At 31.1% G+C, this 27,360-nt stretch overlaps 3 protein-coding genes and 1 long non-coding RNA gene across 4 annotated transcripts; 2 read left to right on the forward strand and 2 right to left on the reverse strand.

Annotated features, from left to right (window-relative positions):
• Positions 1-1,675: 1,675 nt before the first annotated feature.
• LOC7476909 (ethylene-responsive transcription factor ERF098) lies at positions 1,676-2,380 on the reverse strand. Its single transcript, XM_002307604.4, has one exon. The coding sequence runs from the start codon at positions 2,327-2,329 to the stop codon at positions 1,898-1,900; it is 432 nt and encodes a 143-aa protein (XP_002307640.1). The 5' UTR covers positions 2,330-2,380; the 3' UTR covers positions 1,676-1,897.
• A 9,123-nt stretch (positions 2,381-11,503) lies between these two features.
• Positions 11,504-12,653, forward strand: LOC7454341 (ethylene-response factor C3). The gene has a single exon (XM_002306806.4). It carries the CDS (start codon positions 11,707-11,709, stop codon positions 12,391-12,393), a length of 687 nt encoding a protein of 228 aa, XP_002306842.1. The 5' UTR covers positions 11,504-11,706; the 3' UTR covers positions 12,394-12,653.
• Positions 12,654-17,578: 4,925 nt separating this feature from the next.
• LOC7476910 (ethylene-response factor C3) lies at positions 17,579-18,742 on the forward strand. Its single transcript, XM_002306807.3, has one exon. The coding sequence runs from the start codon at positions 17,793-17,795 to the stop codon at positions 18,516-18,518; it is 726 nt and encodes a 241-aa protein (XP_002306843.1). The 5' UTR covers positions 17,579-17,792; the 3' UTR covers positions 18,519-18,742.
• Positions 18,743-21,749: 3,007 nt separating this feature from the next.
• On the reverse strand, positions 21,750-27,347 carry LOC112327574 (uncharacterized). Its single transcript, XR_002981885.2, has 2 exons — positions 27,140-27,347; positions 21,750-23,960 (listed from the first exon to the last, which is right to left on the reverse strand). It is a non-coding gene; the product is annotated as an uncharacterized LOC112327574 (long non-coding RNA).
• Positions 27,348-27,360: the final 13 nt, after the last annotated feature.

Consider the following 27,360-nt stretch of genomic DNA (forward strand, 5'->3'; position numbering starts at 1 on the left):
AAGTAGTAATTTTTTAAAAATAAATTTAAAATTTGACTAGTTAAACTAGATATAGATATCTAATAAAATTAAAATTACAATAATACAGAGAGGACAATGTAGCCATAATCTTAAAGTAGTTGGAATTGGTTGTATTAATCGATCATTTTATGTCATTCCACACCATCATAAAAGATTTTGATTTATTGCTATAAGTTCCTGTTGTGTTTTGGATCCAGGTTTGGGCCATCCTGGCCAACCCAATCCATGTACAATGGATATAAAATGGAGTTAATAAGATTTTTAATTCTTAAAATTTTCATTTTTTTTATTTGAGTGTTTTTGTTTTTGTTATTGAAGTATGTGGGTTTTTAAATATTTTTCTAATCAAGTATTTCTATTAGAGTACATCTATTTTACTATGGCATGGACGTTGGATTGACTCACGTCATGATGACATGTTTATCATATGTGCATGAACTTTTAAGTATGTTTCTAATTGAGTGTTTGTACTTTTATTCTTATTTATTTAAGTGTTTTTGTTTTAACTTTTTTAATTCTAGTGTGTTAACTTTTAATAATGTATTGATTGAGTGTTTTTTAATTCATTAGTTAATAGTTGATGTTTTCAACCGTGGACATCCTTGTATGAGATTAAAAACAAAATGAAAAAAAGAGTGTTGTTACTTATTTTGGGACCCCACATAAATAAATAAAAATAAAAAAATATTGGAAGAAAAATAAAAAAATATTAGTGAGAAAAGGATATCAAAATGCCCAAGAAATTGTCAAATACTGGTTGAGAAAGATCAACTATACAAAATTAAAAATTTTGACATTATATTTTCGATTGATCAAGGCTCTATTAGCAAAAAAAAAATTAATTTGAGGAGAAAAACTCAAAATTTGATGTTTAATGACTAAAATATGGTACACCTTGCTTGATTTTGATCTTTTGATGTTTTTTGTTAGTTTTTTTTTATTCAAATATGTTTGTGTATGATATTATGACTTATTGACATAAAAAAGGTCATGTTTTAGAAGCCAAAAAGGCCCATTTTTGGGCTTGGTAGTGGCTACAAATTCTAGGCATGACTGGGTTTTTTTGTTTTTCTAGGTTTAAGCAATGTTCTTCGTGTTCTTAAAAAAAATATTGTCTTAACTCCTAGATTTAGATCAATTTTGGTTTGTCCATATTTAGTCTGGTTTAATTTGTTCTTGTGTTTTTCCTAAAAACATTGTCTTAGTTACATGATTTTGACTTGTTTTGTTTTATTTATTTTCCCAAAACTCTTCCTTATATATGATTAACCAATAATTTAGTGTTTATTTACATTAATAATACAATTTTAATGGCTTTTAATTCTAAAATTTCAATTTAGATCTAAAACTCATTTTAACAAAATCGTGATGTTTTAGTAATAATCAAAGTAATTAAATGATAAATTATTGATATTTGGATGATTTTAAACATGTATATATCGTTGAGACCAAATCTGGTTTGATTAGAAAAATTCAAAGCAACTGAAATCCATTCTTGCACGGAGAAATTGTCTTGATCATCTCATTTATAACAAGTTTGTAAATTTCCATCTACATGTGTTAATCATTGTATGAACAGAAATTAATAGCATTTATAAGATGAAATAAACGGAAACAGAGAAGGGAAAGGAAAGAAGATGCTAATTAAACAATGTTCTTTTAAGTCCCTGGTTTCAGACCATTTCTTTTGCTCGTCTTATTCCTCTGGTTGGTGGGGGAGAAGGTTGCTTATAACTTGATATGGAACGTAATTTTGTTACAAATGACAAACAAAAAAAAACAAATGTTTCCATTTTAGATTCAAACAACGGACAAAATAAAAGAATTGCATTGAAGGGTGACATGACAAAGTGACAATCCACATTCATCAATGGGCCTAATGCTGCCTGCTGGGATCATTCGTTCCCAGCAGCTCCTCCAACAATTTGTTATCCAAATACTCGAACTCTATAACTTCTTGTCCGCCAGTAGAGGAAACTTCATGGCCATAATTCACAGGATTGGCAGTGGAGAATGAAGATGAAGAAGCAAATGACATGGCAGAGCTTGGATCCTGATGTTGGTATTCATTCGGGAAATTGAGAATGGCTAAATGACCCCGGAAGGCAAAAGCAGCTCGGTCATATGCCCGAGCCGCCTCCTCCGCCGTGTCATATGTTCCTAGCCAACGACGTGCCCCATTCTTTGTTGGGTCACGTATCTCGGCAGCAAACTTACCCCAAGGTCGCCTGCGAATTCCCCTATACGCATTCTCCCCCCTTCCTTTCTCTTGCTTCTTTGTGTTCTTCTCTCCTTGATGTGTTTCCATTCTGTGTTTGAAGTGAAGAGGAGCCCAGTAACGAACGTCTAGCTTGATTTCAAATTCGGTGGCAATTTATAAATATATTATGAATTCGATGGTCAATGAGAGTCTTATTTGACGGTTGGATCTTGTAGTTTCTAGGAAACTTCCTGGTCTATGCAGATGTGGATTTGGCTTGTCCTTTTTATATTCCTTGGAAGTGCTTTTCGTACCACTAGCTGCATATTTTTTTACTATTGCATGTTTTATGTTCAATGGACTTGGGCAGAAAATAAAACGTAGATTCATGATGGTGGATTCTGAGTATTTCTGTGGTTCGGAAAGGACCTGTTTATCTGGTCCACTCTGTCTGCGCTGATCATTAGCCCTTACATGCATAAAACCTCTATCACGACAACAATTAATTTTGGTCTAGTTAGAGAAGTTGTTGCGGAAAATTGTCCATTCCCATACCATTTCTTCAAAGAGGGGGTTTTTTTTTGGAAGGTAGCTGTAGTTGTTTTTTACCGTGGGTTTTATTTAAAAAATATTTAAATAATATTTAAAAAACAAACTAATATATGATTTGAAAATATAAAAAAATATTAATATAAAATAAAGAAATTTTTTTAAAAATTTCAAAAAAAAATTAAAATATTTTTAAAATGTAAAAAGACATTATAGGTGTCACTTGACTTGTCCCTTCCCAATTTTGATGACTTATTTTCCATTAGTTTTAGTCTAAAGTATTTGTTCCACTTTATGTCAACATAATTAAATTTTTTTCTTTTCTTAATACAGCAATTTCGCCGAATACCATAAAGTACATTACCATTTACAAAATTCACTTATTGCGCAAATTACAAATTAAAATTTGAAAATAAATTAACGAATAACGGTGATAATAAGTAATTGAAATTGATATCAATATTCGTGAATACTCAATGAGTGTGTGATAGGATAGTACTTTATGTTTTCTGTTTCATTTGAAAAAATATTAAATTAAAATTTTTAAAATATTTTTGATACATTAATATAAAAAAATTAAAAATAAATTCGTTTTAATATATTTTCAAAAAAAAAACCAATGTTAATATAAATATATATATACAACGATTTCACTAAGTATAGAATACCACAAAATATTTTTAAAAAATATTCTGCACCACAATATCAAATACATCATTAAATATAACTATATAACTAGCTATCTGAGCTTCTTTAACCAATATTTAAAGCAGATTAAACAAAACTAACATCATCCAATGCTATTCCCTTCCTCTCATTATGAAGAAACCAATGTTAAATTAATTAGATAGCTCCTTAATCTTCCGAGGCTGATGGCTGAATGTAAGCAAGTTTTTGGGTGACAAGCCCAAGAAGTTCGGTGAATTCAACGTGTGATGGCCACACACGTGGCCCAAAGAATTTTGATGAATTCAACGTATGGTACCATAACACGTGGCTCGAATCAAGTATGCTTTTAGATTATTCTATTTTGGGCCTGGTAGAGTACTGCCAGGGTTTTAGCTGGAGAATAGACTGGGCTTGACAGTTAGGCTTCATACCAATTGTATCGAAGCATGTTTTTCCCTCGGATTAATTTTTTTTAGTTTAAAAATGACTGCATTTCCCCTCCTTCTCTCGGGGAAAAATAAATAAATTCAACCATATAGTATGGGAAACGGGGAATCTGCCCGTTGGATAGAAGGGTATGATGATTCACTGCCTATAGGATAGAAGGGTATGATGATTCAAAGTTTTTTTTTTTTTTTCATTGTAGTAAAACCATTATTTGTTAAAAAATATATTTATTTTTTAAATAATTGATAGCAATAATATATAAAAAATAAAGATTAGTCAGTTTTTTTTCCAGAAATAATTAAATTCTGTTTATAAACTTGATAATTACCTTTTGAGCCCCTAATTAATTAATAATAAAATAACAAGTAATTAAGTAATCTCAGAATTGCTAACCTAACATATTAAAGTACACTTGTCTGCGTTTAAAAAATAACAAGTTATCTATACAATTTTTATTTGGCAGACTACTTAGTCTCTTAACTCAAAAAATATAAGCCTAAAAAAATTAATTTTTGTTAGCTACCCATTAAAACTTAGATCTAAAATTCTCAAAATTTCTTACAAGAAAAAAAAAAAGTGAAATAATCTCAACTAAATTTTTGTTATTTAGACAATTTAAAAAGAAACTGATACTAACAATTCAAGAATAATAGCAATCCTAAAATTTCAAAAAATGGGTATATATACACAAGTAAATCAAGGGAAAAAAAGACAAAAAAAATAAAATAGAGAGACCAATCTATTTGAAAGAATATGCAAAGAAATTGATAAGAAAAAAATAATAAGAAAATAGAAACTGTTGAGATATAAACCCACTACGTACGTTATAGTTTTTTCTAATTTTTTATAAGCTTTTTATAATCAAATCCAGCAGCGCAATTTGTCTGGGCTTTCATCTTTTACTTGGACTGTTTAAATTTGCTTTTCATAGCTAAAATTAAGCTTTCCCTTTGAATTGGTATCCCCTTTTCTCTGTTATAGGAAATCTGGGATTCTTGAATAACCATTTAACTCAGCTGGGATTCTTGAATAACCAACGAGTTAGCTGTAAAACTTGATTCACATTTGTACAATATATATATGTGGGCGCGCGCGCGTGCTAGCTATATATTAATAATTTTATTCGAGATTTATTTCTGTATAGTATTTTATTGATTTTTTTCATGTTCTAAGAACTCATTTTAACATATTTGTTTTTTTTTTAATCTGTAGTGATACTTTTAGGGGCGTATGAGGAGATATTTATGTTTTTTTTTTTTTTTTATATAATCACTATGCTGGTGAAAAAGAATCAGATCATATTTTTCTCCTCCGTCTTGCCAAACTCCTCCTAACCGTTAAATCTACTTCATAATACTCATTGAAAATATTTTTCAGACCTTCATATTGGCAACAGTAATAGAATTCCAAGTGAAGAAAACTATACGACAAATTCACCTGCTGAATAAGATGCATTCATGAATGGGACAGTACTGGGGCCTCTGCTAGACTTTCTTCCAGGGTCCATTTTGATTGCCTTGACTGAAAACCTAGGACTGTATATAATTTCTCTTACTCTCCAAGGAACTTCCAAGAAAGAGCGGATTTGCATACCCTACTAATAATTATAGGCTAGCTAGTATAAATTTCAAAATTAATTTGATGCAAATTGGACGAAGGTCAGATATGAGAAGAACGGCGAAAGAAAAACACAGCAGAAGAGATTTCTTGGCAAGTTCTCGAGCTTAAAGAGTCCCTCGACTCTTTAATCCCCTTTTTTTAATTATTAATGGTTAGATTACTGTGGGACTGTGCATGCACTTAGCCAAGTAGCTTTTATAGAAATGACATGCATGCCCCATTTACACCAAACCTGATTTTGTTGTCCCCACGTAAAAGGGCATAAAGTATGATTATCACAAGGTTAAACGTGCAGTCAACTATAAATTGATAGCTTAGAAAAACATATTTGAACCTTGTTTTTCAAAATCTTACTCTATTATGACATTTCACATAAATAACTTTGGTGCGGTTCCAAACGTGCACTTAATTCTGCTGTATATGGTTCTAGATTCTATTGCCTCATCTTTCCTTTCCTTTTTTTCTTTCTTTTCGTCCTTTTACTTGAAAAGGTTTGTTTGAGAAATCAATTTTTATAAACAGGCTATGCAATCTGAATCGTTGGCAGCCTGGTCATTTGATAGATTAGTTAATGTTTCAAATAACTACCCTAATGAGTAATGTTGATGTTTTCCTAATTCATCGTTTGGGCATACAATTGACTGTAGTATTGTATAGAGCAAGTGGTCGACAGGAGTCGGTATGGTCCTGCCCTTCTTTGAATGTAATATGAATGCGGTTGGTTTTTTTTCTTTTTTGGGTTGGGGGATATTATTTAAAAATAGTGTCAAAGAACCATATCAACCTAGCTAATAGCTTAAGCTGTTAGGTGATGTCACATGATATGATTTATATTATTCTCTAACAAACACCCTCAAGTGAAAGCCCTTTAGACTTGAAACTTGCACATGTCCATTTTACCTTGTGCTTTATTTTTATCAAATAAATAGGGTTGTGAGATTCGAACTCTTGACCGCTTGGTTATCAATATTTTGATACCATGCCAAAGAACCATCTCAACTCAATAACTTAAGCTATTGGGTTGAGATAGTTTTTTGATAAATAGTTATAAGATTCATCTTGTTTTACAGATTAATTCAATAGTTTATTGACCTGATACTTGACTTTCAACCTAATTAATTAAAAAAAACTTAAATTAGTTCAAGTTAATCCATTTGATTCATGATTTAAATCTCGGATCATTTTAATTTCAAGTTGAGTCTTGTAAATATGCCATGAAATAATATTGATATAAACTTGGTGATAAGATTAAACTTTTTTTATTATTGGGTTTTTTTTTTGGAAACCATTTACAAGTGTGGCACAATCTCTTTTTTATTTTTGTAATTATAGCTAATATACAAATTAATTCATGATAAATAATTGAGTTAAAAGTTAAAACCTATTTCCCTCGAGGAACCACTCAATTTGCCCAACCACCCTTCGTATAATTAGTCATTACTCATTAATAATGGAGGCAAATCTAGTAAACAAGATCACCCAACTACGAAGTAATTAAGAACAAGATTGCGACCATTTGCATTTGTTTACTAGTTACTTATCTATAGAGCAATTATTTTATAGGGAGTATATGTGTGCAATTCACTCGTTCTTTCGTTGTGGAAGATTAAGTTGCCATTTCTCTTTCAACTCACCTTATAAAATAAAAATTTATCCCAGGCAGCTAGCTCTTCTTTAATTCTCAATGTGATTTGTCAATTATAACAAATAATTAAACATGCATGCACTTATTCAAAGTTAAATCGTATCGAACAGACTGAAAATAATATATATTATAGTTTGAAAGAAGACCAAGTTACATATAAAGTAGAGATGAAATTAGGAAAATGAATGAATCAAACAAACATTCAATGCAGAGAGACTTATGCAATTTTTCACATTTCAGACACGTTGTATATATGTTATATATGGGAGACATTTTTTTAAGGAGATTATTGGTTCGAGTATACAGATTCATGCACCTTGCTCAAAAAAAGAGCTCCCAATAATATTCCTACGGTCCCATCACCAAACAAGTTGCGAGGAATTGGCATTATCACTCATCTAATGGTCTTCGACAGAAAGATAATGAAATAGGACACAGAACATGACACTTGCCAATATTGTTTTAATGAATTACTATTTTCATTTTAAAAAATATATATGTTTTGTAAAAGGGGAAAAAAAATAAAGAAAGAGGTTAAAGCTCTGATAATATTAGTAGGGCGGCATGACTTTGAAAGAATACTGGCTTAGCATTAATGACACCAACAAGCAAGTTGTGTGTATTATATAATACAAGTTGTTGTTCATGGACAATTGAACATGAAATTCAAATAATTCTGGTGGTGGACGTGCCAAAAGTGACCGCACCATTATTCTGACGATATAAATCTATTTCAAAACAAGAAATTCCGACCATATATATCCAAGGCTTGACTGTTGATTGTGGTGCCGGCGCCGGACTGACGGCAACATTGAATGAGATTGGTCACAAAAACTCCAAGATGCAGCACCCAGTCGTTAGCGAGGGCTTTGATGAAGAAACAGTGACAATCCATAGAATTATTGTTTTTCTTTTTTTTTTTTAAAAAAAAATGGGAATCTAATTAATGCGATATAAGTGACTATGTACTATGAATCGTTAGGCACCAAGGATAAGTGAGTGCATGGCTGCCGACTAGTCCAGACTCCAGAGATGTGCTATGCAAGGACCACTCTACGGTGTTTGTGGTACACGTGTCCCTCTCAAGTGATAGGACTTCCATCGTAACCTTGTGGAAGTACAATGATCAATTTAGTGCAAACAAGGACTCAAACTAAGAGCTTGAGTCGTGGCGTCCCTGCCACAAGTCAAAAGATAAAAGAAAACTCTAAGTCGATTTTCTGGTAGTGATTACATTAAAAAACCTACAACTATGTAATAATATGTTGTGTAATAAAATAAAGAAACTCGTACATAACCTTGTCATACATGGTTATTAAACCTCGTCCAATTTAATGAACCAACCGAAGATCTTCTAGCTAAGTTTGTTTTTGAACCACCTGAAAATTTAATCTGATTAAATTTAAGTGATTTGTCATATCCACTGACAACCTAAGAAGGGCAGAGCCAGGGAATGCTTGAGCTTTTTTTCTTTTCCTTGCTCCCCCTTGAAAAATTTAAATTTTAAGACCAAAGTAGTAAAATTTAAGTTTTTTCCACTCTAAAAAAAAATTCTAATCTTGCCCACCCTAAAAAAATATTGATTTTGCCCCTGAATCTAGGTGAACTGACTAAAATAACATCATTTTTATTAAAAAGTCTAAATAAGCTTGGATCAACTTGCTAATTCATAACTTGACCCTCCCAACCTGTAATTTTAGTATTGAATTGAGTTGAGTTTTATAGCTATGCTATCATATGTTGAGGCCAGGGCGGATTGTTGATACATTTTTTTGGAGGCCAACGATATCATTGGAAAAAATAAATATTCTTAAAATATCATAATGAAAATAAATAATATCCAGGGACTAATAAAATTGCATATTCGTAAATTTTGGCAATGGCCCTTCAAAGCAACGCTATACGCCACCCATAATGGCGACGGTGACAGCCGACATTACAGTTGGAGGAATTTCTTTATTCGTTTATTTTTAAATCATTATCAGTATTTTCTTCATTTAAGTCTTATATTCCCAATTAATAGTTTTATATAAATAAAATTTTAATATATTAATTATATTATTTAATCTATGTATATTTATAGTTATTTGAATTTTAGATATTTATACAGGAATGATTGTTTTATAATACCTGTAATAAAAGTTTAAAATCTTGTTTTATTTTGGATGTTGACTTTTATCCAACAGTGAAAGGGGTGATATAAAGGTTGATTTCTAGCCTTTTGGCGCACCTTATCTATTTGGTTTAAATTTAGTTTTTATAAAACAAAAAAAAATCATTTCATATATTTTATAAGCGATTAAATTACTTTATTATTTATCAGATTTTTTATACTATTTTTTAGTTTTTATTAATTCCAAATTATTATATATATAATTAAACATTAAAAATATGTTTACTCTATTATATTTACAACTAAGAAAGACAGTAATAAAAAAACATTATTAGGATTTAGGATTTAATGAATATATTGATAGGGAAAAAAACATAAACATGAAGGGAAAAATTAAAATTAAGATAACATGTGTAATTGATATCAACTATCAGTCACCTGACTTATCAGATACCACCTGTTACTATCATATTTATCGGTCACATGACTTATCAGACATGATCATCTGCTACCACTTACCATCCTTCTGAATTTTTTATATCAAATCATCAGATACCTTAACGATAAAAAATATATCAAATTACTTAAACTAAAAAATCAATTAATTACCCAACATCAATCTAATTACTAAATATCGATTGTGATACTTCTCCCACTTTATATTTCAAGATATATGCATTAAAAGAGAGAGAGAACGAATTAAGAAGAAAAGACAAAAATAAAGAAGGAAAAAATAATTAATATTATCTATAGATTGCTGCCCCCTAGCAAAATTAGTTAACAATATCCTCGAATAAATTTCAACATTAATATACACACCTTGTTTATATCCTCCTCGTTCAGGTTCTTCGAAACTTCTCATAGGTGGCCGTGGAATATCCCTTATATAATAAATTCCTCTAAAAATTAAAGGGTTGTCTGTCTCCATCGATCAACCTGTACGTAGCAACCCTTTCTCTTTGGAGGACTTTCAAAATTCAACCATTTCCATTAAAAAGTTTCTAGTCTTCTTAAAGACCTTGAAAGGTTTCAAGAAATCTCACGAAAGGGGGGCTGTATCTGCTCCACGTACGTTATCATCCGTGTAACATATTTTATGAATCCTTCATATCGTGTCCTCTTCATTGCCAGTCTTTTCAAATTTAACTAATTGTCACTAGAAACCCTGACTTTAATACTTTCATGTGCCCATCATTTCATCGATAATTAACGATTAGAGAGGCGGAGATTTGTCAAAGATTACCGATTGGTTTTATGTGATTTGGATATGAATTTGTCCGATCTAGCTGGCTACCATTTTTCTCCTCTCTCTCTCTCTGAGTTAATTCTGGCTGAGAACTCCACTTCATTTTCTTTTCCCATCGTTTCTCAGGGTCGACGAGGGACCCAAGTCAGGACGAGTGGAACAGAAAAAACAGCATCGGAAATGTTTTCGTGATGCACGACAATGCCTAATAAATAAATTAAATGCCTTCACACGCATGTAAAACCTGCTCCATGGAAGATGATCGAAATAAAATCTTTGGAAACCACAAAAATTAATATCAATTAACACACAAACTAATTTGAAGAAGTCCTAGCTTGTCGTTGAATAATAATAAAAAAAACTCTTAAAAAGAGGCTCCAATTGAATTTTGAATCTAAAATCCTCAAATCGTGATCTTTCATCTCATAAAATTTTATCCATACCCTTTTTCCTCAACTTCAAGTTTTCTTAATTTCATGCTTGAAGTAATAAAAAAGAGTAATTTTCTATACCGGAAAAATCATTAAGACTATGAACTTGAACGTAAGCTATCTTTTATATATTGGAGAGAGACAATATACATCACCTAACTAAACAACTATGGAGTACCAGAAAACCACTCAAAATTCAAGATTTGTAGAGCAGTGAAAAACATTCAAGTACTGTCAATGCTAAGCTAAACTGTCCAAGACATCCAATGATGATGAAAAGCTTGCCACTTTGTTTGAAGAAATGCTGCCACGTGGAAAAGATAATTAGAAATGCCCTACAAGGTCGGGTGACATCGGCAAGGTGATGACATAAACGAGCGATTATGGGACCACAGCCCCGCCGCCGTACGTCACTAAACTCACGTGCCTAAAAAACTCTAAACCTTCCTAATCTGGTCCTCCCAATTACTAACAAGATCAAGAACACCACCCCAAATCTTGAACTGCAATGCTTGCTTGTTACTATTAAATACTCTATAATCCTTTATGTACTAGAGCTTATTTTATCATTTCAATTATTTAAATCTTTCCCAAGTTTTTTTTAATTATTTATTTGTTCAAATCGCCCCCTTTTTTGCTGTTATATAAAGGGTTAGTTAGGTGATGAAAATTTTCAAGACAAAAACTTAGTTGCCAATTAGGAACAAGTGCAACCAAACCCACAAGTCATAGACCATCAATTGATTGTCCGATCAAAAATCCCTGATGGAATCTTCTTTGTTTTACCATGATCAATACCTAAATTCTGATTTCTCCCCTGAATGTTCTTTTGGTTCTTTAGATTCATTTTCATGGGATGAACTTCTTTTCCAGAGCAATTCACTTCCTTTTAACACTAATGACTCGGAGGAAATGGTCCTTTTTAATGCTTTAGCCAATGGACCGCCCAAGGAATCCTCAGAATCTAATTCTTCAAGTGGAATTAAGGAAGAGGAAGTGACTTCAAATGCGAAAGAAGAGGAGGAGGCTAAGAGAGAGAAATCTTACAGAGGGGTTAGAAGGCGGCCATGGGGGAAGTATGCTGCAGAGATAAGGGATTCTACAAGGAATGGCATCAGGGTTTGGCTAGGGACCTTTGATAGTGCAGAGGCAGCTGCTTTGGCATATGATCAAGCAGCATTTTCCATGCGGGGTTCGATGGCTGTTCTCAATTTTCCTGTGGAGATGGTGAGAGAGTCACTTCAAGACATGAATTATAGATGTGAAGATGGGTGTTCGCCTGTGGTGGCACTGAAGAGGAAACACTCTATGAGAAGAAAATCAAAGAGTTGGAAAACTAAAGTAAATCAAGTACCTCATAGTAGGCCACAAAATGTGGTGGTTTTGGAGGATTTGGGAGCTGACTACCTGGAAGAGCTTCTGAATTCATGTGACACTTCTAATTCTTGGTGAATTCAGACCGTTAGCATCTCCTTAATTCCTTTATTTGTCAATAATTTTCTTCTTTTCAGACCTTTGGTTTTTTTTTTTCCAAAGTTGAGGAGAGGGGTATGTCGTGGCATGAGTTTTTTTTATCCCTTCTTGTTAATCCTAATTTTGAAACACCACGTAAAGTTTGTTTCTTTTTCATTTACTAGAAGGCCGATTGAGCCAATGGGCTGCATAGTGGATATAATACTCATCTCTCTTAATCTACTTTATTTCTAATGTAAGCAAGATTCTCTCTATAAAGTGGGAAAATGATGGAATGTTTAAAAAAAAAAAAAAACACCCTGCACAATTGCTTTATCTCCTCTCCATCAATTACTGCAGTTTGAAGGCCAGCAAACAAACAAAAAATGACTCCGAAGTCCAAACAAAACAAGCATAAAAAATCTCTTCCCTTTTATGACCAACTTGTTCATTTTAAGATCCAAGCTGGCGTTAATTAAGTGGCCATTTTATGGACCAGTTTGTCAAAATCAAAGATCTGATATTGTATGTTGATCACTAAAGTGAACCTATGTGACGACTTCTCTCTCTCAACTCCCATCGTTTACTTCTACCTGGTCGAAAAGAAAACAATGTGCCCTACACGCTCCTAGTTTTGGTAGCGAGGTGTGTGTGTGTGTGTGTGTGTGTGTGTGTATAGTGTGTGTGTGTGTGTTTTGTTTGCTCTGGTTTCCCCACCCCCTTTGGACATAACGGTGCTTTTCTCAATCATATAATTTTTCTTTGCTTATCTTTGATTGTGGGAGTAGTTCTTACATGTTCATCACAAGTGAAAATGAAGCAGGAAATAGTATCCAGCCAAATAAGAGTGTTGCCTTTAGTTAGTGCATGTGAACAAGATTATGTAGTGAAATGTGTTCGATAATTCAAAATATCATACTATTTTTTTATATAAATTATAGCACGAACATTTTTTTGGTGAAAAAAGAAAAATTAATACAAGATTTTTCTATCAAATATTAGACTATTATAGCTATTTGTTAGAGAATAATATAAATAATATCTCGAAACCTTATCTAATAGCTTAAGCTTTTAGGTTAAGATGGTTCGTTGATATGGTATCAACGTCTTGATGACCAAGCGGTCACGAGTCGAATCTCACCATCCATATTTATTTAATAAAAATTAAGCACAACATAATATGAACCTGTTCAAGTTTCAAGCCCAAAGAATTTTCACTTAAAGGGATGTGTTAGAGAATAATATAAATCATATCTTGTAACCTCATTTAATATCTTAAATTTTTAGGTTGAGATGATTTTTTAACACTATTATATGCGTGGATTGTGCAATGAGTTAGCATAACTATGCTGGTGAAAATTATTGCCTATATATGATTTAAAAATAAATAAATTAGAATCAATACATTGAATTAAAGGAAAGAAGACTGAAAATAGGATGCAAACAAAGCTGAGCTTACAGGATTTTAAGCTATGACAGTTACGGACGATAAATAAACCAAAACAAAGATGACATGAGAATGCAATTGTTTTTCAAATTATTTTTTACTTGAATATGTATTAAAATAATATTTTTTTTATTTTTTAAAAATTATTTTTAATATCAACATATCAAAAGGATGTAAAACTATTAAAAAATATTAATTTAAAATAAAAAAATTTTAATTTTTTTTAAATATTTTTAAAACACAAAAAAAAAACACCAAAATAATAAAAAAGTCACGGCCTGACCATGAAATATGCAGGTAGCAAGTGAGGTGGTACCAAAACTTTATAAGCAGATTAGCAGACTTCGCTTGAAGTAATCGTAGAAAATTCTGACGTCTCGTTAATATAGGCCAGAAGCAGCAAATTATTGTGAACGGCAATAAGAACTTCAAACCATTGCTATCTTTTTTTCTTTCTTTCTTTTTCTTTTTTATAAAAAATGATAACTTCATTAAGATATTTTATAGCCAGTAAAAAAAATAGCTATACAAAGAGACCATTGCTATCATCTATTAACAAAAATGAATGGAGGAGGGAAATCTGTCCCTTCCTCACAAATTACTCTTTATTGGAACAATAATTTGTTTTTTTATTTTATTTTATTTTTAATTTAATTTTTTTTTTAATTTCATCATTTAATATTATATTTATTGAGAATTGAGTTTCATAATTTATTTTGATTTACTTAGGTTATTATTTATTAGGTTATTTTAGTCTCATTACCAAAATCATAGATTTTAGAGCCTAGAGGTTAACCCGATTGACACAGGTCTTTTAGGTTATTTTTTGTAGTTGATTTTTTTTTAAATTTCATTCTTAAATATGTTAGTAATGCCTATATATTTTTGTAACATTTTTTTAAAAAATTGATTTAACACATCGTAAATTTAGTTCAAACTAAAATTTGGAGGATTCAATATAAATATTTTCATCTTAAACTTAAGGATGTTAATTAAGATAGCGATCCACTAACTAATTTACTTAAATTTAAAGTAAATCAAATCTAGTGAGACCCAAAAACCAACATGGCATTGCCCTTTTTTAGTTTATAGGAAAGAAAAGCCTAGGCCCAAAGTGTGGGTGGCAAGACCCAAAATGTACAGTTTGTGGCAAAAGGATACTCCTTCGTTCAAATCGGAAAAAAAGAAACTACTGATCAGAGTAGGAGTAGAAATTCATGCAGAAAAAAGAAAGAAAAAAATAATATAGGAGGAAAAATTATTATACAAACCGGATCTGTGTAGATCAAATCAGTTTTGGTTACTGCAGTAGATTTCTTTGGTTGGTAAAAGTTTTCACAAGAATTTCAATATGAACAAAAATCGAAAGGGCAATAGAGTGTCCCTTATTTTATTTTTTATTTTTTTAAACACATAAAAATTAAATAAAAATACCAAAATTATTAAAATTAACTAAATTTATTGAAAATACAATTTTTTTTGATTTTTTTGAATTTTTCTTTTAAATATATATAAAAATGGGGTAAAATCTTGGGTTACAACATATAAAATAAAGTATACATTAATTGCTTCTATTACCTGTTAAGAAAACCTTTTAGGATATGCTCAGTGATTGTTCATATATCATGGATTGTTTTTAGAGATAAATATAATTAACACACAACAAAATTGTAATAAGAAAAATATTATATCATAAAAATATTTTACACATAACAAAGATAAAGTCACATATTAAATGATTCTATTATTCATTTATAAGAGCTAAGGATTAAGCCCGGTAATGATTTTTGGATAATAAAAATAATTAATATGAAACCAAAATTACAAGAAAAAATTCAATGGAGTAAGGGTTTTAAAAAAGAAAGTATTTACAAATAATAAAGTCATATATTAAAAAATTCCATTATATTTTTGGTCAACTTTTTAGGATAACATCATGTGATAGTTTATTTATTATAGGTTAATACATGAACAATAAAGCCCTCAATACACAAATAAATTTCAAGAAAAATAAAATAATTATAAAGTAGTTTATCTTTAGAAAATTGTTTTGAAAAAATATTTTTGTACATAATAAAGTCATGCACTCATGATCTTTTCGGTTAACTTTTAAAGATAAAACACATTAATAGTTTATTTATCTTAGGTTGATACACAAATAATAAAACTCTGAATACACAACAAAATTACGTAATAAAAAAACTGAATATGAAAAATAACAAATTAAGAATAAAATCAACATGACAACAAGTTAAGAACAGAATTAACATATAAAAATGGCATCCACACACATACAAAATGACAATTTAAAAATAATATCAATACAAAAATAAAAAATAATGACACATCATAATGAATAAAAAACATAACAACTCCAAAACCACATCAACATATCAATTTTAAAATATTTTGAATCAGTTTTACATCATAATGAGTCAGTTATAAATATTCAAAAGTTATAAATATTTTGTCACAAAAATTCAACAATATGTTAAAAATTATTAAAAAAATTCATTAATGCGAGAAATTGACTTTTTGAAGTTGTCAGGACTGCCGTGAGAAGCTAGAAAATGGTCAGAACAGTGTTTGCACATGGTGGCTTATGTTAGACACGAGCTGTGGAGGTGCAAAGCTGTAGCGAATGACTTCCATGCACCAATGGATGGTATAGGCACGTCTATAACAGGTTCAGGTGTGAGGCTTCTTCCTCTTCCCTTCTACACTAATGGTAAGCTTTCCCACCTCTTATCGAAGGAGATTAGGTTGTCCAATGTTTCAATCCTCTCCTTCCTTTCTCTCTCCTTCCTTCTGCATTTTCGGAAAGCTGCACCATTATCGAACACATATCTGCCTGGTATAAGTGATGAACTCGATAAGAATTAAATTTATAGTATGCTTATAGCATCAGACCGATAAATGAGAGCAGGCTGAAATATTTCATCTGTAGCTAGGCACACCATGCCTGCCTATCACTTTTGATGACCATTTAAAAATGTAGCCCACAAATGTTGTGATGGAAACAGATTGTATGATGGCATACAAGCTATTTATCAAAAAGAAAAAGAAAAGAAAAGAAAAATTGGTGATCCATGCTCTCAATTCCTCACATCTGCTTCGAAATGAACTTGGCCATGAAGCGGATGACATTATTCACCTAGGAAATGGCTTTCCTTCTTTTGTCCCCGCTCTTAATTAGTAAATTAATTAGCTAGCTATTTAGATTCGGAGAATATACAGAGGAGAGTCCCCTATCAATCATTCCCTCTTCATCTTCTGTTATGCCAGATCGTTTGAGTTCTTAATAATTAAAGGGGATGAGATTTCATGATAAAAAAAGAAAGAAAGTGTAAGCCTAATTGACCAACCTTGTAGCCCATGTTAAATTAATTATAAAAAACATTGATTTTGTACTAACACACTATTTATTTTATTTATAAATTAATTAAATATATCTAAATAGACTTAGATTCAAATTTAATCTTATCTTAATTTAGGTAAGATAAAATAAAATTTTAAGCTCGGTCCCCTATAATAAAACCACTTGGTTCTCAAAAGAAAATAAAAAATTGTCTAGCTCCACTAATGGTTTCAGCTATATGAGAAAAGTTATGATGAGCAGGGAAGTGCCTAGTTAGTATCATTTAATTTAAAGAAACAAAAATAATAAAATTAATTAGCAAATTGTGTATAACTAATGTGTGGGTCCTCATTCAATTGCAAAAATGCAATTTGTAGCTGTATTTTTTCCCCCGAAATGCTCAGTCCTTCCCATCATCATAAAAAAAAATTCCCTCTATATTGCAATAATTAATGCATGTTTTTTATGATTTTTTTCTTGTAATTTCTCTTTCGTCTTCGTGCATATTTATATAAGGGCAGGTATTCAGATGATAGCAAACAAGTTAGGTGACCTTAGAAGAAGTTATAGCACCCAACAACTGATGAAGGATCGATGGATCATTCTTTCTTCAACCACCCAAATCTAGAATTCTCGCCATCATCTCCCTCCAGCTCTCTAGATCTATTGCAGGATGACCTTCTTTTTAACCCTCATGATAATTTCTATCTATTCAATTCAAATGACTCTGAAGAGACACTTCCATCTGATGTTCCTTTCACCGAAGCCAAAGAATCTGCTACTAGTGTTACCTCCGATGTTCCACCAAATAACAAAGCCAAAGACTTGTCGGAACTTATTTCCTCGAATGAGATCAAGGAAAAGGAAGCCGCTCCGAATGCTACAGAAGAAAATCCCGGAAGGGAAAAGACCTATAGAGGGGTCCGAAAGCGGCCGTGGGGAAAATACGCGGCGGAAATAAGAGATTCCACTAGAAATGGAGTGCGAGTTTGGCTAGGCACATTTGATACTGGTGAAACAGCTGCTTTAGCTTATGACCAAGCTGCATTATCCTTGCATGGCTCTAAGGCTGTCCTCAATTTTCCGATTGAGAAAGTGAGAAAATCATTAAGAGAAATGAAAAGTGGTTTAGAAGATCAGTACTGGTGCTCCCCAGCCGAGGCACTGAAGAAGACTCATTCCAAAAGAAGGGCAGTGAGTAGGGAAGGGAAGGGGAAAGGGAACGGGTTAGCAACCAAAGAAGTGGTGGTGTTCGAGGATCTAGGAGCTGAATATTTGGAAGAACTTTTAAGCTCTTGTGAGAGAGGTACTCCTCAATGAATCAGCATCTCCGTCAGGATCTCACTAGTACTGCTGTCTTTTAATTTCTAATTTGATTTTGTATATTTTTCCTTTTTTGTGTGTGATTTTTTGTTTCACTAGGAAAAAAAACTGAGAGAATCTAGGAGAAAAAATGTTAGTAAGAAAAAACTGGATAAAATTTTAGTTTCCATGATTCTGCTTCTCAGAAATAATACCAAAATAAAACTCAATTAGTTGTGTAATTTCCTTCCAGATATCAGAACAAGATATATCCCATTTCAAGCCCGAGCCATCTAGTTCTTCTTTTGTTCCTTAAGCACTTGAGCCAAACATCCATCCATCGGATTCAGCAAACCCTATTTCACTTTGAAAGTCCTTGATTTCCAGCTGAGCTTAGAACAAAGCAAGCAGGGGTGGGGGGGGGGGGGGTTACAGATCTCTTATACTACCATCGATTGACAGAACGGAACGACCAGAAAAAGAAGTGAAGTTATTTTTTCTTTCGTTCATATATACACAAAAATTCACATTAATATTCTTTGAACATAGTTCTATAAACATCGTCAATCTTTGAACTTCCGTAATTAATAATGTTCCAAAATAAGATGTGTTTTCCAAATATGGCATGAATAATCTTTTAGCACTGTGAAGTACGTTCTGAGTATATATAATTACATCTCTGTTCCTATCAGTTTAATTATTCTTAAAAAAACAAAATACTACGTTGTAAGTATCTGATGTTGTTCCATTTTAACTTGACCGTGCATAATTCTATATATATAAAAATATACCATACTACTGGTCTAATTAACGTCCACCATTCTAAAAAGAAAAAAGAAAAAAAAATCTTAAAATCAATGACATTTTTCACAGTGCACTACACACTTTTTTTTATTTTTTTTTATAATAGTCGAGGTTATCTTATTAATTGTTAGAAATTAAATAAGTCCCTGACAAAACACACTTGAACAACACAAACTCATAATATTGATTAAAGTCTAAAGAGCGAAAACTCGAAACGAAAAACAACTGTATTTAAGAAAAGAAAAAATTAAATTGAAATTAATTTAGAAATAAATTTAAATGAAGATTTTGAGGATTTGTGCTCCTAAACATTAGGTTGAATTAACCAACTCTTAAGCAATGTGAATGACTACTCAATCTAAAACTTCAATTTTTAGGTGAGAGTAAAAAATATCTTTTTTATCATTCACACACACAGTAGCTATTTGCTAGGATGATGAGATCTCATTATTGATGAGAGAAACTTCATATTCGTCTGCCGCAATCAGTGTCTAAGATGAGAAAATAATTATAATATATAAAGCGATAACTAAAGCATAAAGTTACCACCAAATATCATGCGAAAATGGTTAGAGAGAGAGCGCAAGACTTGACAAAAGATTGTCCTTCAAATTTACTCGAAACATTAGAGATTAGAAAGCACGAGGTTTGACAACATTTCTTTTTTTCTTTTTTTATAAATTCTCTTCAAATCAGGTGACAGATTCCCACCGTCCAAATGCTAAAAATATGTATTAATCACATGACAATGATGTTCGCTTTATACAAATATCAAATAATTATTAGGTTTTTTGAAAATTTAATTTTAGTAGCAAGGTAAGGCAACGAGTACCCGTAGGTCGAGTTTCTTGTATTCATACTCTATTTATTATTTATTGGGTAAAAACTTTAAATGCTTATAAATTATTTATAGGATATCCAATAGTGTTAAAGAATCATTTCAATCCAGTAACAAGTTGTGAGGTAATATTTTAAAATATGATTTATATAATTTTCTAACACACTCGTTCAAGTGAAATGTAAAGCAACGAGTACCCGTAGGTCGATTTTCTTGTATTCATACCCTATTTACTAATTATTGGGTAAAAAATTTAGATGCTTATAAATTATCTATAGGATATCCAATAGTGTTAAAGAATCATTTCAATCCAGTTACATAAGTTGTGAGGTAATATTTTAAGATATAATTTATATAATTTTCTAACACACTCGTTTAAGTGAAAGCCTTTTGGATTTGAAACTTGTATAAGCTCATGTTACCTTGTGCTTAATTTTTTTTATCAAATAGAATGAGTGATGAGATTTAGACTCGTGACCGCTTGATCAACAAGGCTCCGATACCATGTTAAAAAATCATTTCGACCCAGTAGCTAAATTTGTTACATGAAGTTTCAAGATATGATTTATATAATTTCCTAACAAATAGGTATCCATTATTTACTATTTATTTTTTAAAAAAATACCCATTTACATCATATCCATATACATGAGATTTAGATTAAATTATCATTACTATTGGAAGCCCAAAAAGTCCTTTATATAAATAAGGATGAGGGATTGTATGGATATAACAAGCAAGCAAAACAAGTATTTTCGTCTCTTAATGGTGTCATTTTGCTTACTACTATTCCAGAACTTTAGGAAGGACTGTCATATAAAGAATTTGAATTTGTTTTCTAAGTTAATAAGCCAACTTTTGAAAATAGTATACTTGAAATTCCGAGAGATTACTTGCAAAGATTTAGCCTAATAAAAGATTTAATCTTTAACATCAATGTATTTCATTAATTCCCTTTTATTCTTCTAAAATCCATTAACAAATTAAAAGCATTTGACTGCGAGACTCACTTCGCTAGCGTTGGAAATTTGATGAGAGTAAACTATACATTTTGTTCTAAGATTAGTATATTCCTAATAATTATTATTGTGTGTATTTTGAATTATTTCATGCCTAAAATTTTCCTCTATTTTTTTCCCTTTATTTATTATATGTTTGTTAATTTGTATGGAAAATATTGTCATCACATCCAATTAAACAGAACAATTGCAATATGTTTTCATTTACAGATTTTAATTTGAGGCCTAATTGTCGATTCAATAATTCAAATAATCCATATATATATTTCTAAGGTTTTTAATTGCTATTGTTTTCCCTTAATATCTTGGATTACTTACAGAAAAAAAAAAATAGGATGGTGTGGGATTGTAAGAAATATCTCTTATAAAATGATATCTGCATGCGAAGTCATATTAATTTTAATTAAACCAAAACAATATATTAATTTGTCGTAAACGGTTTTTGGTCTTATATTAAAAAAAACATTAAAAATAAAACTGGGGAGTGAAACGACAATAAGGTGAAGAATAGGAAGAAAAAAAAAAGTCTGGGCCTCTCCAAAACAACATTGAAATAAAAAAATTAAAAGATAGACGGATAAAAGGATATATATAATGAAATATATCTTATGAAGGACCTATAAATTAATAGATAGGTAGTCCGAAATATTTTTGCAAAAGCATACACTGAGAAAATCGAAGAGATAAAAAAAATACAGAGAAATAACACGTAATAAAGAGTGAACTAAGAGAGAAAAACAAAAGAAAAAACCAAAAAAAAACAGAGAGAGATAAAGGACTATTCATCATCTTCCACCCTCTCTCAAAAAAAAAAAATCAAAACCCTAGCCACCTTCTCTCATCACTTTTCGACCGGTCACTAGAGACACACCAACAATAACCCTTGACCGAACCAACCCAACAGCCTGATTTCCTCACAAACCAACCCATAGCAACCCGTCACAGCCCTTGACCGATCTCATTTCAACCCATAAATGTTCAATCTTATCCTCTCAAACCGACAGTAGCAACCCGACCTCAACACAATTCTGGTCTCCTTTTTATCAGTGTTGATCCACCCAAAACCTCAACTCAAACTAGTCTAATTTTGCCCAGAAAAAACCAGACCTGAAAGCCACCAACTTCAACCTAAAAATCACTTGAAAACACCACCATAACCAACCAACATCAACATGAAGCCTTCCCTAGACAAAACCCATAAGTCACAACCTCAATTACCCCTCAAAACCCCGATGTTTTTGCTGTCTTTTCTTTTCTTTTCTTTTTTTGCTGGTCAGTGCAGCACATAAAGAGCATGCACCGCCACCAATCCCTCGACTCAAACTGCAAGCGCGGGCGCGTAGCACTGCTCCACCTTGTTTCGGTTCATTTTTGACAGTTCCAGATTAAGGTTTTTTTGGATTCAAATGCCAATTTATTATTTGGTGCGATATATATATAAAATCTATAATATCAATTGAGAGCTTAGACTCCATGTATAATAATTTTCGATTTCAAAATATCTCTACTCTATAGAATTAATTTCGGCGCCCTCCTTTTCTTTTACTGGGAGAAAATATACGGGGAAAGGCATTTGAATTTGTAGGACTGCTTTATTACAAGTCTTTGCTTTTTCTCTGTGATAAAATTTGCTTTTCCTTTAGGTCTCTATCAAGTGGATTTTCATTAAAATAGAAATCTTATTATAGTTAAGAAAATTCTCTTAACACCAATAAAAATAATTAATTAACTAAAGCTTAATTAGGCTGCACTTGATTGATACGTACTCTTGTCAATATTTTATTTTACAAAATGAGTGCGCAAATTAATTAATTACACACATAACCTAAAACATTTGCATTGAATAATTCCCATAGTGTTCATATATATGGTAACAAAACTAATGAAATTAATTAGGATTACAGATGCAACATCTTCTCGAAAACTAAACGCTAGTTTGCAATAGCGGTAAGTGAACTCTTGATCATTTAGAGGTTGAAAGTCCTAACTTTATCTAAAAACAATCAAAACAATATTTTTTAATTTTTTTTAAATAAAAATAGCTTTTTAAAAAATACATATAAGTACAATATTCTTGAAACTCAATTATTTATATATCACCCTAGTTTGACTGGATGAATTGAGTCGGCTAATCTAATTACATCAACTGTCAAACCCATTTAAAATAAAACTTAGCTTAAATTATGTTTTAAGTTCACATGATACCAAGCCAATTTATCAAGTTACATTATATTTAATAACCATGTTTTAAAATAAAATCTTCAATCAAGAGGAGGGAATAACCCAACTATCTTTTCCACTTTTTACCAGGAGAAAAAAAACTTACAAGTGAGATTTACCGTTGGCACTTGAAGAATTTTCACTCATCGTGGCTACATGGTAACGGGAATTACCAGCTGTAAAAGAGGTCAAAGATTAATAGTAAGAACAAACTCGTACAATGTACCGAGAAGAGAACTCTGAGATACCCTGTATTGACGTAAGCAAATTTGGCGTTAAGTAGTCGCCATAGATTTGTCGTATAGTGTGTCTCGACCGAGCATATTAATTTTTCAATCTTTCGCCTGCTCTGCTCTGCTCAACTTTTGATTATTGGCTCGGGGACCAAATAAATTAAAAATTCCACAACTCGAAGACGATGTAATCAGGTATGGAGGTTCCATGCCTTATTCTCAAAATACCCGCCCATTAACACTCAATCTCTACCGACTTATCAAGCACACTCACTTCTTTTCTCTTTCAAAAAATAAGCTTAAAAAGTTTCAATGGCCAATGATCTTGAAAAGGTTTTGGTAAAACCTGTAAGGAATTGAAAATCAGCCACCATAACTAGATAATATTTTATATATCCAAATTTATGATCCAACCTAAACTATCTTTAAAAAGAGACATCAACATCAATTTAATGTTGAAAATAGAACAATCTCGGGATAAATAACTATACATACATTATTTAACAATTCATCGAGGCTATAAAATTATAATTTTTTCAGTTGTGCATATACAGTACTATTAATATTTGTTAATTAAACTTAAAATATCATTTATAAGGACAACTATAATGATAAAAAAAAAAACTGAATTTTTTTATATACATATATATATATATATAATCGGAGACAACTGGCTATAAGGAGAAGAAAAAATAATTTATATATATGTGATAAAAGGTATGATGAGAATATTTTTAGATACATGTTCTAATGCTATTTGTTAAACTTGATACATCAGTAATAAAGGACAATTATAATAAAAAAAAAATAAAAGCTAAATTTTTATACAAGTATATATAGCTAAAGCCAGTTGTGCCCCCTCCACACAAACACAAATGTTATACAAAACAATAAAACATAAAATATTTATTCATCTAACAAGTCATTGAGTCTATAAAATCATAATTTTTCATGTTGTGCATTTACAATATTTATTAATTAAAATTAAAATATCATTGATAAGGACAACTATAATGAAAAAAATGAATCTTTATATATACATGTATAATTGGAGACAGCTGGTTGTGATGAGAAGAAAAAATAAATTTTTATATATGTGATAAAAGCTATGATGAGAATAATTTTAGATATATATTCTAATGTCATTTGTAAACTTGATACATCAGTAATAAAGTATAGTTACAATAAAAATTAAAAGCTAAATTTTTATATAAATATATATAGTTAAGGTCAGTTACACGCGCGCACACACACATATACATATAAATATATATGTTTGTGTGTGTACAAATTTAATTTTTATTCTCATCACAGCTGGCGCTAACATCAGTAATAAAGGACAATTATAATAAAAAAAAATAAAAGCTAAATTTTTATACAAGTATATATAGCTAAAGCCAGTTGTGCCCCCTCCACACAAACACAAATGTTATACAAAACAATAAAACATAAAATATTTATTCATCTAACAAGTCATTGAGTCTATAAAATCATAATTTTTCATGTTGTGCATTTACAATATTTATTAATTAAAATTAAAATATCATTGATAAGGACAACTATAATGAAAAAAATGAATCTTTATATATACATGTATAATTGGAGACAACTGGTTGTGATGAGAAGAAAAAATAAATTTTTATATATGTGATAAAAGCTATGATGAGAATAATTTTAGATATATATTCTAATGTCATTTGTTAAACTTGATACATCAGTAATAAAGTATAGTTACAATAAAAATTAAAAGCTAAATTTTTATATAAATATATATAGTTAAGGTCAGTTACACGCGCGCACACACACATATACATATAAATATATATATGTTTGTGTGTGTAAAAATTTAATTTTTATTCTCATCACAGCTGGCGCTAGCTATATGTGTGTATGTGTGTCTATGACACTCAACACAGCTATATATATAACCAAATATTAAACATGTAAGAATCTAACAATCCAATAAATTCATGAAGTTATAATTTTTATAGTCAACTGTGCATATATCTAGCTAGGGACAAATTTGAAAAAAGAAATTAATACCATTGGTGGGTCTTGGGACAACAATGATGAAAAGAACAATTAAATTTTTATTTACAAGGACACTTGTACAAAGTTTAACACTAAAACACACCAAGTTAGGTGTTAACAATCACACACTAAACTTTCTCTTTATTACCGTCACACCACTCAACTCCATTTTTGTCTCTCGAAGTCACTGCCAGTAAGTAATTAACTCCACACACATGCACTCACTATACTCGAATGCTTCTCTCCTTGCACACAGACTCGGGATGTATAGGCCCAGTTTTCGTAGGCTTGGTTAAGTTTTCCTTCCGAGAAAAATTTTAACTCCACCACCACCATGCACCATCACCTTTTCTTTCCTAGAGACCTGAGCTTCTTCCTTTCTTTTCTTTTTTTAATGCATCGATCCGAGCACTCTATATTATTTTAATTTATAGGGCACCACTCTTGAAATTTCCCTGTAATTGAAAATCTATCTCAAAGTTGCTAAAAATTGAAATGAATTAGGCCCTATGAGAGAATCCTTCTACCTGTCTCTGACCTGTAGGCGTGTAGCATTCGTTGATCTCTTTGATTTACAAAAAGGCTATGGCAAAATAACTTCTATCTGTTTTATATTCGATCGATCGACACCAAAATTAGTGAAATGCTGGTTAATTAGTTTTAATTAAATAGGGTTTGATTTCTCTTACAACATTCAAGTAGCTAGGTTACATTATTAGAGGTTAAATTGACATAATTAAAACCTTCACGTGTTTAGATTCTGATTCTGGCAACATAGATATACTACTTTATACTTTGTGACAAAACATTAAATTAAATTAGAGAATAATTTTATATTCAATAAAAAATTAAACTTAAAAAGAAATATAGATTGAAGACTATGCCTAAAATACGATATATATGCTAATACATGTTTTGTTGTGATTTTCGTAAGAAAAAATAAAAAAACTAGTAAAAGAAATTAAATGTTTCTTCATACTCACAAGAAATCGTGGTATCTGCCAACACATAAAGAAAAATGTTCAAATAATAAATGAGACCACCCATACAAAACATTGATGGATTAAATTGATCGGTGCGCTGAATTCCAGATTTCAGTAGGTCAGCGACCGAAAATGAGCCTACGTGGATCCGCCGTAGAAAGATAGAAAATCTCAAGTGTAATTAGATCCATGTATGATGTAACTCAGCTTTAAAATGGAGTTGGAAATCCGTTGCTTTCTAAGCACGAGCCTATGAGCCTACGAGCCTACTGCAATTAATCAAAATATATTATTTATATTCAAGAATTTTAACCCCTCAGATTCCTCAAAAACACAATATTTAATAAGAAGCAGTAATATATATATAACATCACCACTGACTGGGCCATAAAGATGCAAATTAAAGTTTGACAGAATCAAGTAAAACCAAACATCATTAATTTTCAAGCAGAACGTCTCCGGGCAGAAAATATATTTGAAGAATGATATAAGATAGAAGAACAGCAAATACCTGAAGAATTATGGGCGGCAAATCTATTGCTTTTAACAAGTCTGGGTCCTGAAACCAAGCAGCAAGGCATGCATGGATCGATCTCGAGGAGAAAATAACGAAAGACAATCTGGCAGAGGTTAAACTGAAAGATCACTAATATCAAAGGGCATGATATTCCTTGCCACATTTTCCTTTTCCTTTATATTTTTTAATAGTAAGTTGCAAGAAGGCTAAGACAT

The sequence above is a fragment of the Populus trichocarpa genome, chromosome 5 (genome assembly GCF_000002775.5).
Source record: "Populus trichocarpa isolate Nisqually-1 chromosome 5, P.trichocarpa_v4.1, whole genome shotgun sequence".
Taxonomy (NCBI): Eukaryota; Viridiplantae; Streptophyta; class Magnoliopsida; order Malpighiales; family Salicaceae; genus Populus; species Populus trichocarpa.